We start from the raw sequence: 13,971 nt of genomic DNA, 5'->3' as shown, positions 1-13,971 counted from the left end.
ACTGAACTCCATTCAGCTGTGGACATATTTCAAGGCTGCTTTTTCGAGTGGTGTGAAATTCTAGTAGCTAACCTGGTGTACTGACTCTCAGGGGGAAAAGTGGCTTTTTAAAAGAACTTTGACTCTGCTTCTTTCAACAGTAAGCTTTGACCCTTTGTTGGTTTGTGTGATTCTGTTATTTGGTTTTATCTGAATTTGAAACATCAAGGATATGACTAAAAAGCCAGTACTTTAATTTTACTTCTAGCCACCATGATGATTCCATTACAATATAATCATGTGTCACTTAACAATGGAGGTACATTCTGAGAAATGCACTATTAGGCGATTTTGTTGTGTGAGCATCATCGAGTGTACTTACACAAACCTAGATAGTATAGCCTCCTACACACCTAGGATATATGGTACTAATCTTATGGGACTACCATCTATACGTGGTCTGTTGTTGACTGAGATGTCGTTATGCAGCACAGGACTGTAACCCATTTGGATGCCTGAGTACCAGAGACTTTTATTATCAAATCAGAATAGAATACTTTTTAAAATAAAGAGAAAAAAATTAAAAAAAATAATAGAATACTTTCAACTGCAAATAATGCAAACAAACATGGAGGGTCGCAAATGAGTTCACTTTTTGAGGATGATCTACAGAATTTGATTCAGGGTTCTTCATTCAGCTCCTAAAACCAGGCCCTCCACAACCTCTTGGAAGCCTTGCTATCAATGAGTAATAAATACCACTGGAAAACAAAAAAGGATTTATGTAAATAAATCTATGAATAAAGGTGAGCCATAGTGGTGAAGGGGCACTATATTAACTTAATAAGATTATAAGTATTGTTCATCTCCTGTGGCAATTTCAGTTTAATTCTCATAAGACTTTGGAGATACTTTAGGAGTCAAAGTAGAATAAATCAGCTTAGGCTGCTTGGACTGATTGGTAAATTCCCTGATTTATGATGGCTTAAAAAAAAAAAAAAAACTGATAAAGACATTTGGTTTCAGACTAGTCAAGACTCAACTAAAGTCCCATACCTATTCCAGAGACTGGGGATCTGGAAACTCTAAAAAGGATTTGGGGTCAGGTTGTGATCATCCTCAAAAGTTTGGAAAAACAATATTTTCTAGAAAAGAACCAGTAAAGGCATTCATCCTTGTTTTGCTGGCTGAATGGAGAACTAATTGCCAACCTCTTCTATAAGCCCTTTTCAACTATTCTAACCTACAATGAGCTTTTCCTTCTTTTAAAAACTTTTTCCCTGAGTTGGGGATGGGGGTTCAACATAGAGGTGTAGGAAGATGCTGAACTCACTTCCTCCCATGGATGGAAGAAATCCACTTAAAAAACCCTGAGAACTAGCTGAACACCTGCTCCACAACAAAGGACAAAAGGGCCACATCAAGATGGATAGGAGAGGGAGAGACAGGCTCTTGCCCAAACCACACCTTGGCATGGAGACACGCAATCAGGAGGGATCTCTAACTAGATAGATAGATAAATAAATAAATAAAGCTTCTTCATGAGGGGTAACGGGTTTGTACTCCACACCAGGCACAACAACCCTTGGGTCCTGCACCAGAGAGACAAGCGCTCAGAATGTCTAGCTTTGATACCAGTGGAGCTTATGCTTAGGAGAAACATAAGCTTGTAGGGAGCAAAGATCTCACTCTTAAAGGGCTTGTATGCAGACCTACTTGTCCCAGGACTCAGTGCAAAAAGCAGCAGTTTGAAAAGAGCCTAGACCATATATAAAGGAGATTCGCTAGCTAATCTTAAAGCATCTGCCAGAGTTGCAGAAGTCTGCTGGGACTCTCTCCGGAGACTAGAACACTGGCAGGCACCATTTTTATGTCCTCTCTGTACCTTGCTGGCAGGCATCATTTTTTCCCACTCATTCAAACCTGCTAACAGTGTGAGCAAGCAGCCCCCACCAAGCAGCTTGCATGTGGTACCAACTGAGGCAGAAGCTGAGCAGCCCTGGATCCCACACCACTCACACATGGCACAAACAGACACAGAGGGTGAGCAGCCCCACCCCACATGAAGCTCATACAACCCCACCAGAACTAGGGGGCATGTATAGCCTACATAGGAAACTCCCCTTGAGTGCCCAGCTCTGGTGACCGGGGGGATTGTGCTTTTGGATCCCAAGTGACATCTCCTACACAAGCCTGCTCCTTCAAGAATGGAAGAGAATTCATTTGCCTAATACAAAGAAACAAACACAGAGAGTCAGGCAAAATGAGGAGACAAAAGAATATGCTATAAACAAAAGACCAAGCTAAAACATCAGAAAAAAGACATTAATGAAATGGAGATACACAATTTACCCAACAAAGAGTTCAAAGTAATGGTCGTAAAGATCATCGCTGAACTTGGGATAAGAATGGATGAACACAGTGAGATCTTCAACAAAGGGACAGAAAATACATGAAATTTTCATCCAGAAATTACAGAGCTGAAGAATTAAATAACTGGACTGAAAAATACACTAGAGTGGTTCAACAACACACTGGATGGAGCTGAAAATCGGATCAGTGAGCTGGAAGACAAAGCAACAGAACTCACCCAGACAAAGCAGTGAACAAAAAAAAAAATTTAAAAAAAATGAAGATTACTTAAGAGACCTTTCATCTCAAGCAGAATAACATTTGCATTATAGGGGTCCCAGAAGGAAGAGAGAGAGAGAGAAAAGGCCAGAAAACTTATTTGAAGAAATACTGACTGCAAACTTCCTTAATCTGAGGAAGGAAACAGATATACGGGTCCAGGAAGTCCATAGAGTCCAAATAAGATGAACCCAAAGAGATCCACACCAAGACACACAATTAAACTGGTCAAAGTTAAAGATAAAGAGAGAATCTTAAAAGCAGCAAGAGGAAAACAACTTTTTATACATAAGGGAAACCATATAAGGCCATAAGCAGATTTTTCAGCAGAAACTTTGAAGACCAGAAGAGAATGGCACAACATATTCAAAGTGCTGAAAGGTAAAAAACTTCCAACCAAGAATTCTCTGCTTGGGAAAGTTATCACTCATAATTGAAGGAGAGATTAAGAGTTCTCCAGAAAAGCAAGAGCTAAAGGTGTTCATCATCACTAAACTGGCCTTACAAGAAATGTTAAGAGACTTCTCTGAAGTAAAAAGAAACATCACTAATTAATAACAAGAAAACATATAAAAGTAAAAAATCTCACAGGAAAATGTAAATATAATGTAAAGGTAGTGGATCAATAACTTATAAAGCAAGTATGAGGGTTAGCAGGCAAAAGTAGTAACATTAACTAAAACTACAATAGTTAGATACATAAAATAAAAAGTTGTAAAATGTGACATCAAAAATATAAAATGTTGGGGGGAATGTAATTAAAACAGATTGTTGTATACATAGGAAGTTATATATGAACCTTATGGCAACCACAAAGCCAAAACTTATAGCAAATACACAAAAGAAAATGAGAAAAAGAAAGAGTAAACCTAACACTAAAGAAAACCTTCAAACTACAGGGGAAGAAAAAAAGAAGAAAGGAAAAGAGAGGAACTACAAAAACCACTAGAAAACAATCAACAAAATGGAAATAAGTACATACCTATCAATAATTTCTTTAAATGTAAATGAACTAAATTCTTCAATCAAAAGACAGAGTGGCTGAATGGAAAAAAAAAAAAAAAAAGACCTATCTATCTGGTGCTACAAGAAACTCACATCAGAACTAAGAACACACACAGAAGTAAGGGCATACACAGACTAAGGGTGAAGGGATGGAGAGGGATATTCCCTGCAAATAGAAATGCAAAGAAAGCTGGTGTAGCTGTACTAATAATAGACCCAATAGACTTTAAAACAAAGACTGTAATAAAAGAGAAAGGTAAAGGGGTCTATTCAGCAAGAGACATAACATTTATAAATATATATGCACCCAACATTGGAGCACCAAGATATATAAAGCAAATATGAATGGACCTAAAAGGAGAAATTGAAAGCAATACAATAACAGTAGGGGACTTTAACACCCCAGTTACATAAATGGATAGATCATCCAGACAGAAAATTAATAAGGAAACAGCAACCGTAAATGATACATTAGGCCAGATGGACTTAATAGATATATAGAGACTATTCCATCCAAAAGCAAAAGAATACACATTCTTCTCAAGTGTACATAGAACATTCCCTAGGATTGATCACATGTTAGGACACAAAACAAATCTCAATAAATTCAAGAAGATTGAAATCATATCAAGCATGTTCTCTAACCACTCTGGTAGGAAACTTGAAATCAAAAACAATAAGAAAACTGGAAAAACCACAAAAATGTGGAGATTAAGCAATGGATTGAATAACCAATGGGTCACTGAAGAAATCAAAAAAATACCTAGTAAAATGAAAGCAGAAATACAACATACCAAAATCTTTGGGATACAGTGAAAGTGGTACTAAGTGGAAATTTCATAGCAATACAGGCCTACCTTATGTAACCAAAAACGGTCTCAAATACACAATATAACTTTACACCTAAAGGAACTAGAAAAAGAAGAATGAAGCCAAAGTTAGTAGAAGGAGATGATAAAGACCAGAGTGGAAATAAGTGAAATGAAGAATAAAAAGACAATAGAAGAGATCAATTGATACCACAGAAATACAAAGGTTTGTAAGTGTAATACAAACAATTATGTGTCAACAAATTGGACAACCTAAAAGAAATGTATATACTCCTAGATACATACAATCCTCCAAGACTATACCAGGGATAAATAGAAAATCTGAACAGACTGATTACTAGTAAGGAGATTGAATCAGTAATCAAAAACCTCCCAACAGGAGTGACATCAGCATCATGGCAGAGTCAGAGGTTCCCTTTGTCTCTCTTCTGTAAATTACAGCCAAACAGACATCCACTGACCAACAAAGGATTTCCTCATAGCAAAACAGGATGCCTAAGAGATCCAGGCAGCTATACATCTGAAGGTGTGTGGAGTGGACTTCCGAGAAGCAGTGGAACTAGGGGAGCAGCCCCTACCTCCAACACTGGTGGCAGTGATCCAGGGTCTGGATCCTCACACAGTGGACCACACAAGAGAATGAAGGCAAGGGTGGCCCAGCCTTGCATACCTGAATGTCTGCAAGGTGGCAGAGGCCCCATGTGTGCACAAAAGCCCTGGGGTGGAGGCTGTGTTGTGGTAGTGGCCCCATCCTAGGATGGTCCGTGGAGTGGTGGCAGCAGTGGTGGCCCAACTCACAACTGGCAGCAGAGAGGGCATGAGCACCCAGCCCCCAGTGGCCACATCCCGAAGCCAAATCCACCAGCAGCAGGGGCTGCATAAAAGACCCTGGGTCTGCAGGCACCTGCCAATGACAGTGATACCTGTGAACCTAGCACCCCTGGCAGCAGTGCAACCAGCACCTCAGACAACTTGGGAACTGCAGTGCAAGTGCAGCATGGGACAAAGAGATTGAAACTCTAAACAAAACCCAACAGAAATTCTGGATATGAAGAACACAATTAATGAGATAAAGAATAATGTAGGAAGCATCAAGAATAGAATAGACCCTATGGAGGAGAGAATTAGTGAGCTTGAAGATAGAAACATAGAAATGACTCAGGTGGAAGAGGACAGAGAACCAAGATTTTTTAAAAATGAAGAAATTCTTTGAGAAATATCTGACTCAATTAGGAAAAGTAACATAAGGATTATAGGTAACCCAGAGGGAGAAAAGAGCAGAGAGCTTACTGAAAGAAATTATAGCTGAGAAGTTCCCAAACCTGGGGAAGAAACTGGACATGCAAGTACATGAAGCTAATAGAACTCCTAATTACATCAATCCAAAAAGATCTTCTCCAAGGCATGTAATATTAAAACTCAAAAATCAATAATAAAGAAAAAATATTAAGGGCAGCAAGAGAGAAGAAAATAATCTACAAAGGAACCCCCATCAGGCTTTCAGTGGATTTCTCAGTGGAAAACTTATAAGGCTAGCAGAGAGCAGGATGATATATTCAAAATACTGAAAGACAAAACCAACAGGCAAGAATACTCTATCCAGCAAAGTTACTCTTTAGATATGATGGAGAAATAAAAGCTTTCATGGACAAACAAAAGCAGAGGGAGTTCATTGCCACTAGACCTGCCCTACAAGAAGTATTGAAAGGAGCCCTCCTACCTTATACAAAAAGGCAAAGTTTTAACTAGTCTTGAGAAAGGAGATGGACAAAATCAGAAAATTGCAGCTCTATATCAGAATAGTTTAGCAAACACTTAAATATAACATAAAAGATAAAGGTAAAGAAAACATCAAAAATATCTATAAATAGTTAGAATTGGTCACAAATCACAATATAAATAAGAATAATTTGTGACAAAAAAAACAGAGAAGGGGAAGAGGAAGGGCATGCAACCTTCATAACCTAATGGAGATAAAAGGCTATCAGAAAAAGGATTATCTCATCTATGAGATCTTTGATACAAACCTCATGGTACCTACAAAATGAAAAATCAGAGCAGAGTCACAAATCATAAATAAAGAGAAAAGTGAGAAAGCCAAAATAGAAAACCACCAAACAGAAATGACAGGCACAAATACGAGGAAAAAGAAACAATGGACATACAGAACAACCAGCAAACAAGAGATAAAATGGAAGCACTAAGCCCTCATATACAGCAATCACTCTAAATGTAAATGGATTAAATTCACCAATCAAAAGACACAGAATGGGTTGATGGATGAAAAAAAAGACCCAACAATATGCTGCATCCAGGAAAAAGATTTCACACTTAAAGACCAACATAGGCTCAGTTGGAAGGGTTGGAAAATGATACTCCAAGCAAAGGGCAAAGCAAAAGAAGGTGGGTGTAGCAATATCAGATGAAGCAGACTTCAAGATAAAAAAGACAATCAGAGACAAAGATGGGCATTATATAACGATAAAAGGGACATTCCACCAAGGAGACATAATACTTTATAGTCACCTAACAGAGCAGCACCAAAGTGTATAAAGCAATTATTAATAGAACTAAAGGGAGGAACTGACAGCAACATAACAATAGTAGGAAGACCTTAAGACCCCACGTATGTTAATGGATAGATCCTTCAGATGGAAAGTAAACAAGGAAACAGAGGCCTCAAATGAAACACTAAACGAGATGGACTTCTTAGATATATTTAGATCATTCCATCCAAAAACAGCAGAAAACACATGCTTCTCAAGTGCACATGGAACATTCTCAAAGATGGACCATATGTTGGGAAACACAGCAAGCCTCAATAAATTTAAGACTGAAATCATGTCAAGCATCTTTCCTGACCACAATGGTATGAAACTAGAAATCAACTACAATAAAAAAGCAGGGAAAGTTACAAATATGTGGAGACAAAACCATATGCTAGTGAACTATTGGATCAAAAGAGAAATAAAAAAAAATATGTGGGGACAAAAGAAAACAAAAACACAACATATCAAAACTTATGAGATGCAGCAAAAGCAGTGCCAGGAGGGAAATTTATAGCAATTTGAGGCCTTCCTCAAATAACAAGAAAAATCTCGAATAACCAAGCTTACATGATACCCAAAAGAATTAGGAAGAGAACAATAAACAAAGCTCAAAGTCAGTGGGAGACATTAAATAATAAAAATGAGAGCAGAAATAAATAAAACAGAGACAAAGAAAACAATAGGAAGGATTGATGAAACTAAGAGCTGGTTCTTTGAAAATACAAACAAAATTGACAAACCCTTAGGCAGACTCACTAAGGAATAAAGAGAGAAGACTCAAATAAAATCAGAAATGAAAAAGGAGAAATTACAACAGACACCACAGAAATACAAAGGATTATAAAAGAATACTATGAAAAGCTATACTCCAACAAACTTGATAACATAGAAGGAATGGGTAAATTCTTAGAATCACGTACAACCTCCAAAACTGAATGAAGAAGAAATAGAGAATCTGAATAGACCAATCACAAGTAAAGAGTCCTGGAGTCATTCCATCCTCCCTCTCCTACAGAATGAGGGGTTTGAACCAGGTGATTGTCACTGTCTTCTCCAGCTATGATATTCTTTATCTTCAGAGGGGCAGCTGCACCTGGTATACTGTCAGACTTGGGATTCTGGAACTGGTCTGCCAGTGGTCTGACCAGCACCCCTGGCAGTGATGCTGCCAGTACCTCCAGATAACAGGAGCAGCAGTACAGGTGGTGCACAGAGCAGCAGCAGCACCTGAGCCCATGGAGAGCACAAGGTGAGGCAGTTAACAGTGATAGTAGAGCCCATGACCAAAAGCCTCACCAAAAACAAAAGTTCAGGACAAGACGTCTTCTTGGGTGAATTCCACCAAACATTCAAAGATTTAATTCCTATCCTTCTTAAATTATTCCAAAACTTGAAGAGGACAGGACGTTTCCTAACTCATTCTACGAGGCCCAAATTACCTTAATACCAAAACCAGACAAGGGACAAATGCAAAATGAAAATTACAGGCCAATATTGCTGATGAACATAGTTGCAAGAATCCTCAGCAAATTATTAGCAAATCACATACAACAATATATTAAAAGAATCATATACCACAATCAAGTGGGATTTATTCTAGGAATGTGAGGCTGGTTCAACATCTGCAAATAAATCAATATGATACACCACATTAACAAAATCAGGAATAAAAATCACATGATCATTTCAACAAATGCAGAAAAAAGCATTTGACAAGCTCCAACACCCATTTATGGTTAAAAACTCTCCATAAAGTGGGCATAGAAGGAAAGTACCTCAACATAATAAAGGCCATATACGACAAACCCACAGCCAACATCATGCTTAATGGTGAAAAATTGAAAGCCATCCCTCTGAGAACAGGAATGAGATAAGGGTGCCCACTCCACTCTTACCAATCTTATTCAGCACTTACTGGAAGTTTTAACCAGAGTAATTAGGCAAGTAAAAGAAATAAAAGGAACCCAAACTGGAAAGGATGAAATAAAACTCACCCTGTTTGTGGATTACATGATTTATATACGTATAAAACCCTAAAGAATCCACCATAAACTATTAGAAGTAATCAACTACAGCAAAGTTGCAGGGTTCAAAATAACATACAAAAATCAGTTGCATTTCTATATACTAATATCAAACTAGCAGAAAGAGAATTCAAGAATAGAATTCCACTCCTAATTGCAACAAAAACGATAAAATACCTAGGAATAAACTGAACAAAGGAGGTAAAGGACCTATACACTTAAAACTATGAGACACTCTTGAAAGAAGTGAAAGAAGACATAAAGAAATGGAAAACTATTCCATGCTTATGGATTAGAAGAATAAACATAGTTAAAATGTCCATATTACCTAAAGCAATCTACAGATTCAATGTAATCCCAATCAGAATCCCAATGACATTCTTCACAGAAGTATAACAAAGCATCCTAAAATTTATACAGAACAAAAAATGATCCTGAACAGCCAAAGCTATCCTGAGAAAATAGACCAAAGTTGGAGGCATGCCAATCCCTGATGTCAAAATATACTACAAAGCTATAGTAATCAAAACAGCATGGTACTGGGACAAAAACAGACACACAGATCAATGGAACAGAATTGAAAGTCCAGAAATAAACCTACTCATCTATGGACAGCTAATCTTTGACAAAGTAGCCAAGAACACACAAGGGAGAAAGGAAAGTCTCTTCAATAAACGGTTTTGGGGAAACTGGACAGCCACATGCAAAAGAATGACAGTAGACCATTCTCTTACACCATACACAAAAATTAACTCAAAGTGGATTAAAGACTTGAATGGAAGATCTGAAAACATAAAACTCCTGGAAGAAAATATAGACAGTACACTCTTTGACATCAGTCTTTAGCAGTATTTTTTCGAATACCATGCCTACTCAGGCAAGGGAAACAAAACAAAAAATACACAAATGGGACTACATCAGACTAAAAAACTTCCGCAAGGCAAAGGAAACTATGAACAAAATGAAAAAATAACCCACCAACTGGGAGAAAATATTTGCAAATCATATATCTGACAGAGGGTTAATTTCTAAAAAATATACTGAACTCATACAAGTCAACAACAAAAAAACAACCTGATCAAAAAATGGGCAGAGGACATAAACAGACATATTTCTAAAGAAGATAGTCAGATGCTCAACAGGCACATGAAAAGATGTTCAACATCACTAATTATTAGGGAAATGCAAATCAAAATTACAAGGACATATCACCTCACACCCATTAGAACGGCCATACTTAACAAGACAAGAAATAACAAATGTTCAAGAGGATGTGGAGAAAAGGGAACCTCATACACGGCTGGCAGGAATGCAAACTGGTGCAGCCACTACTTATTGGTGCTAGTTCTCAGACCACTCAAGAAAACTCTACTTGATTTTTTTTTCTTATTTATGATGATCTTTAGGCGATTTGAAGACACTGGTCATTTGTCTATCAGAGTCTTCTACTCCAGTGACTAACGTATTGCCATACCCTTCAGATATCCTTCAGATGACAACATTGATTCCAATAAATTTTTACCAAAAGTTTGTTATGCACAAGGTTCTTTGCACACTGGTGCTATAAATGTTGAAAATGACACATAAGACACTGTCCTCGTGGAGGTGATAAGGAGGAACACAAGAGAATATGTAGACAACTATGGGTAGGTTTGCCTCCTATAGTAAGTTAGAAAAAGACAGTGTAAATTAACTTATTCTACATCCCAAATTTCATGTTAAATATAAGTGTCAAACTTATATAAGTATAAGGTTGTAGGCATTTGGTTAAGGATTGTGAAACTAAATTTAAAAAAAAAAAACACAATTGTAAGTGGCATTTTCCCCTAAAGTGCTCAAAGGCATAATATAAATTTACTGCTACTAATTACTTATATATATATATATATATATATATACATATATATATATATATAAGTTATGCCATATAATTGCAAGAGGGAGATATTCTCAATTTACAAAAGAAGGAACTAAGGTTCAGAGAGGTTAGGTGGTCACACAATTAGTATGTTAGATCACAGATTGTGTCCTGGGAATTCTGACAGATGCTGTAGACTTCTTTCCACCAAACTGTGCCAACCCCAAGTCTCAAGCCATCTTTCAGCATGCTAGAATGTTTTGTGGTTTTATCTGCTTTCAACCATTTACCCTCTAGACACTGCAACTCATTTTCAAGAATAAGATATTATATAGATCCTCTTTAGTATTTGTATTTGAAATTCTGAATTTAATCTAATTACTCACAGTTTGCTAGAATTTTGAAACTACTGTCACTTAAAAATAATGAGAACTAAATGACCTGTCTGCCCTTACAGTGCATGCACTGTATTGGTATAACACTTAGTTTCACAGCAGCGGTACAGAGTGGAAGATGTTAAGGAATTCCAACAACATTTCTAGGAACTATTTCAAAGCTTTTTCAACAACATGGACAGAGCTTGAGGGTATTATGCTGAATGAAATAAAGTCAGAAGGAAAAAGATAAATACTAAATCATTTCACTTATATGTGGATCTCAGAAAAGCAAAACAAACAAACAAAACAAACTCTTAGATACAGAGAACAGACTGCTGGTTACCAGAGCGGAAGGAGGTTGCAGACTGGGAAAAATGGGTGAAGGGGTCAATTGCATGGTGATGGACAGTAACTAAACTTGTGGTGGTGATCACTTTGTAGTGTATACAGATTTCAAATTATAACAGTGTACACCTGAAATTTATATAATGTTATATACAAATTTTACCTTAATTAAAAAAACAAAAAGCTTTTGCCCTTTGAGTCAGTGTCACATGGTTAAATATTGTACTTAATAACTTGAAAACTTCTTGAGGGAATGTCCCACACAGTCATTAACGTAGTACTGAGTTGAGAGTTTGAGCTCAGTCAAGCTGGATTCACTGATTGTTTAATTGGTTTTATATATCTCAACAGACATCATCTGTAGAGTGTTACAGGACATTTGGCAAGGTGCGAGACCATGAAATCTGGGGAACCAAATGGAATTCAGCTCCCAGCTTTGACATTCCTATCTTGTGATATTTAGGGTACCTTACGTGCCCTAAAACTTAGAAACCCAGTGTCTTCATCTTTCAAAATTGTGCTATATTAAATGTAATTCTGTTTTTAAATTACAGGGTGCTTGGAACCCAAGAGGTGCTCAATAAATGGGGGTAATGGACCTAAGTTTGGATGTGTGGAACTAGTTATGCATAAGGGAAAACACGGGCATGCTGGGGTAATGATCTAACCACTTGGTGACGTAGCTCTCCTACATAGGTGCCCCCAGGTCTGCTGGAGGTGTGACGGACATGAAGGTCGGTGAACGAACTGGATGGCTTTTCAAGGTTCATTTCAACTCTCTTTCTAGGGAGCACTCTGAATTTGTTAGGAGAGCAGATCTCTGAGAGCCTACTAAGCAAGTCGTTTCTAGTGGCTCCCCTGCTCAGAAAGCCCAAGATTAAAAAGCCCCATCCCAACGTACATAAAAGTACAGTGCAAGAGCTACAGTAAAGCAATACCAAAGGAAAATGAATAGGCCAGATCAACAAAGAAGAAATAAAGCACAAGGAAATCAAACACTTTAATAGGCCCATTTTGCAAAGCATAAAGCAAAACTAGTCGATGACAGAAGTTTATTTTCGTAAGCATTAAACTCACTTCCAAACACTTAATGTAAGGAATAGCCTAGCAATGAGAACTACAAAGAAGACATCATTTACCAGAAGGCCTCGTGCTATCATTATCATTTGTTCAGAACGGAAGTCCACCTGTCTCTGACCACCGGAAGCAAGTCTGAGCCTCGTTTTTCTGGATGTCCCCATAAAAGTGAGCAAGTTCAGGCAGGTGATCATTTCAAGCAAAGAGTAGTTTTAATCAGCAAGTTTGTATAAATGCAGGATGAGGGCTTATTAAAGCTCTCACCCAACTAATCTTAAAGGCACGACAAGCTCCCAGCAGGAGAACTAACACTGGCTTCTCTGCCCTGCCCGCCTTGTGCTCTGCACTCTCTTCTCAACCCCACAGATCAATTTTCACCAAGCACGTTTGCCTGCCACTCAGCAGCATCATTAGAATTTCTGCTGCACCACATCAGCCTCACCTTGCAGGAACACACAGAACACCTGTCTTCTTTCAGGGTCCACACCTGCCCGTTGCGCTTCAGTCCTCCTTCGTGGGGGCAGTCACCAGAGCAGGATGGCCCTGAGGGACACAGGCAGTCGAAGCCCCCTGCCAAGTTGATGCAGGCAGAATCATTCCAACAGGTGTGAGTTCTTAAGGCACATTCATCAATGTCTGCAATAAAAAAAGCACAGAGCTTTAGAAGCTAGCCAAGATCATTATTAGAAAATAATAATCATTTATAATAGCATTAATTAACATTACTGAACATTTCCCTTGTTCCAGGTACTGTACCAAGCTGTTCACACGCATTATCTCATTCACTCTGAAAGGCAGGTCTGTGTAGGAGGATCTGTTCTTATCTCTGTTTTGCAAATAATGGAGCAGAGGCCCAGAGACGTTAAATAACAAGCCCACTGTCATATAGCTAACAAGTGGCAGGTCTGAGACTCAAACCAGCAGCTGCCAGATTCCAATTACTAAATTATCCAGTAGCAGCTCTGAACTAGTTTTCGGATATTCTCAAGGACATTACCATCCAGGGGCCATAAACACTGCTAATTCGTTAACAGTGTGGATATACCCTATGGAGACGTGGGCCTTTTAGAAAGGTGTGAATAGATTAGCCACTGAGTAGGAACAAGTGAGCAATTAGAGCAACGCTGAGCCAACTAGACTACCCCCAGATCCTGGGACCAAAGGCGAAAGAACAGGAAATAATTCTAGGTAGATGCCTTGCCTAATCAAAGCCTCACCACCCTAATGGCCAGCAGCATTTCTGCCCACACGAGAAAACATCTTGGAGTTACGGTTGGGGATGGGATGGATGCTGAT

At 38.2% G+C, this 13,971-nt stretch overlaps 1 protein-coding gene across 4 annotated transcripts in view; it reads right to left on the bottom strand.

Moving 5' to 3' along the window:
* NELL1 (neural EGFL like 1) overlaps positions 1 to 13,971 on the bottom strand; it is a 753,092-nt gene that overhangs the window by 11,119 nt on the left and 728,002 nt on the right. For all 4 annotated transcript variants that reach the window (XM_023646175.2, XM_023646174.2, XM_070273436.1 and 1 more), the window contains one exon: positions 13,118 to 13,311. In XM_023646175.2, the coding sequence (XP_023501943.1) occupies positions 13,118 to 13,311 (194 nt within the window). The remainder of the gene's footprint in view (positions 1 to 13,117; positions 13,312 to 13,971) is intronic.

This window comes from Equus caballus, chromosome 7, assembly GCF_041296265.1.
Source record: "Equus caballus isolate H_3958 breed thoroughbred chromosome 7, TB-T2T, whole genome shotgun sequence".
NCBI lineage: Eukaryota > Metazoa > Chordata > Mammalia > Perissodactyla > Equidae > Equus > Equus caballus.
The sequence above is the reverse complement of the archived record's forward strand: the minus strand, read 5'-3'. Positions and strand labels throughout refer to the sequence as shown.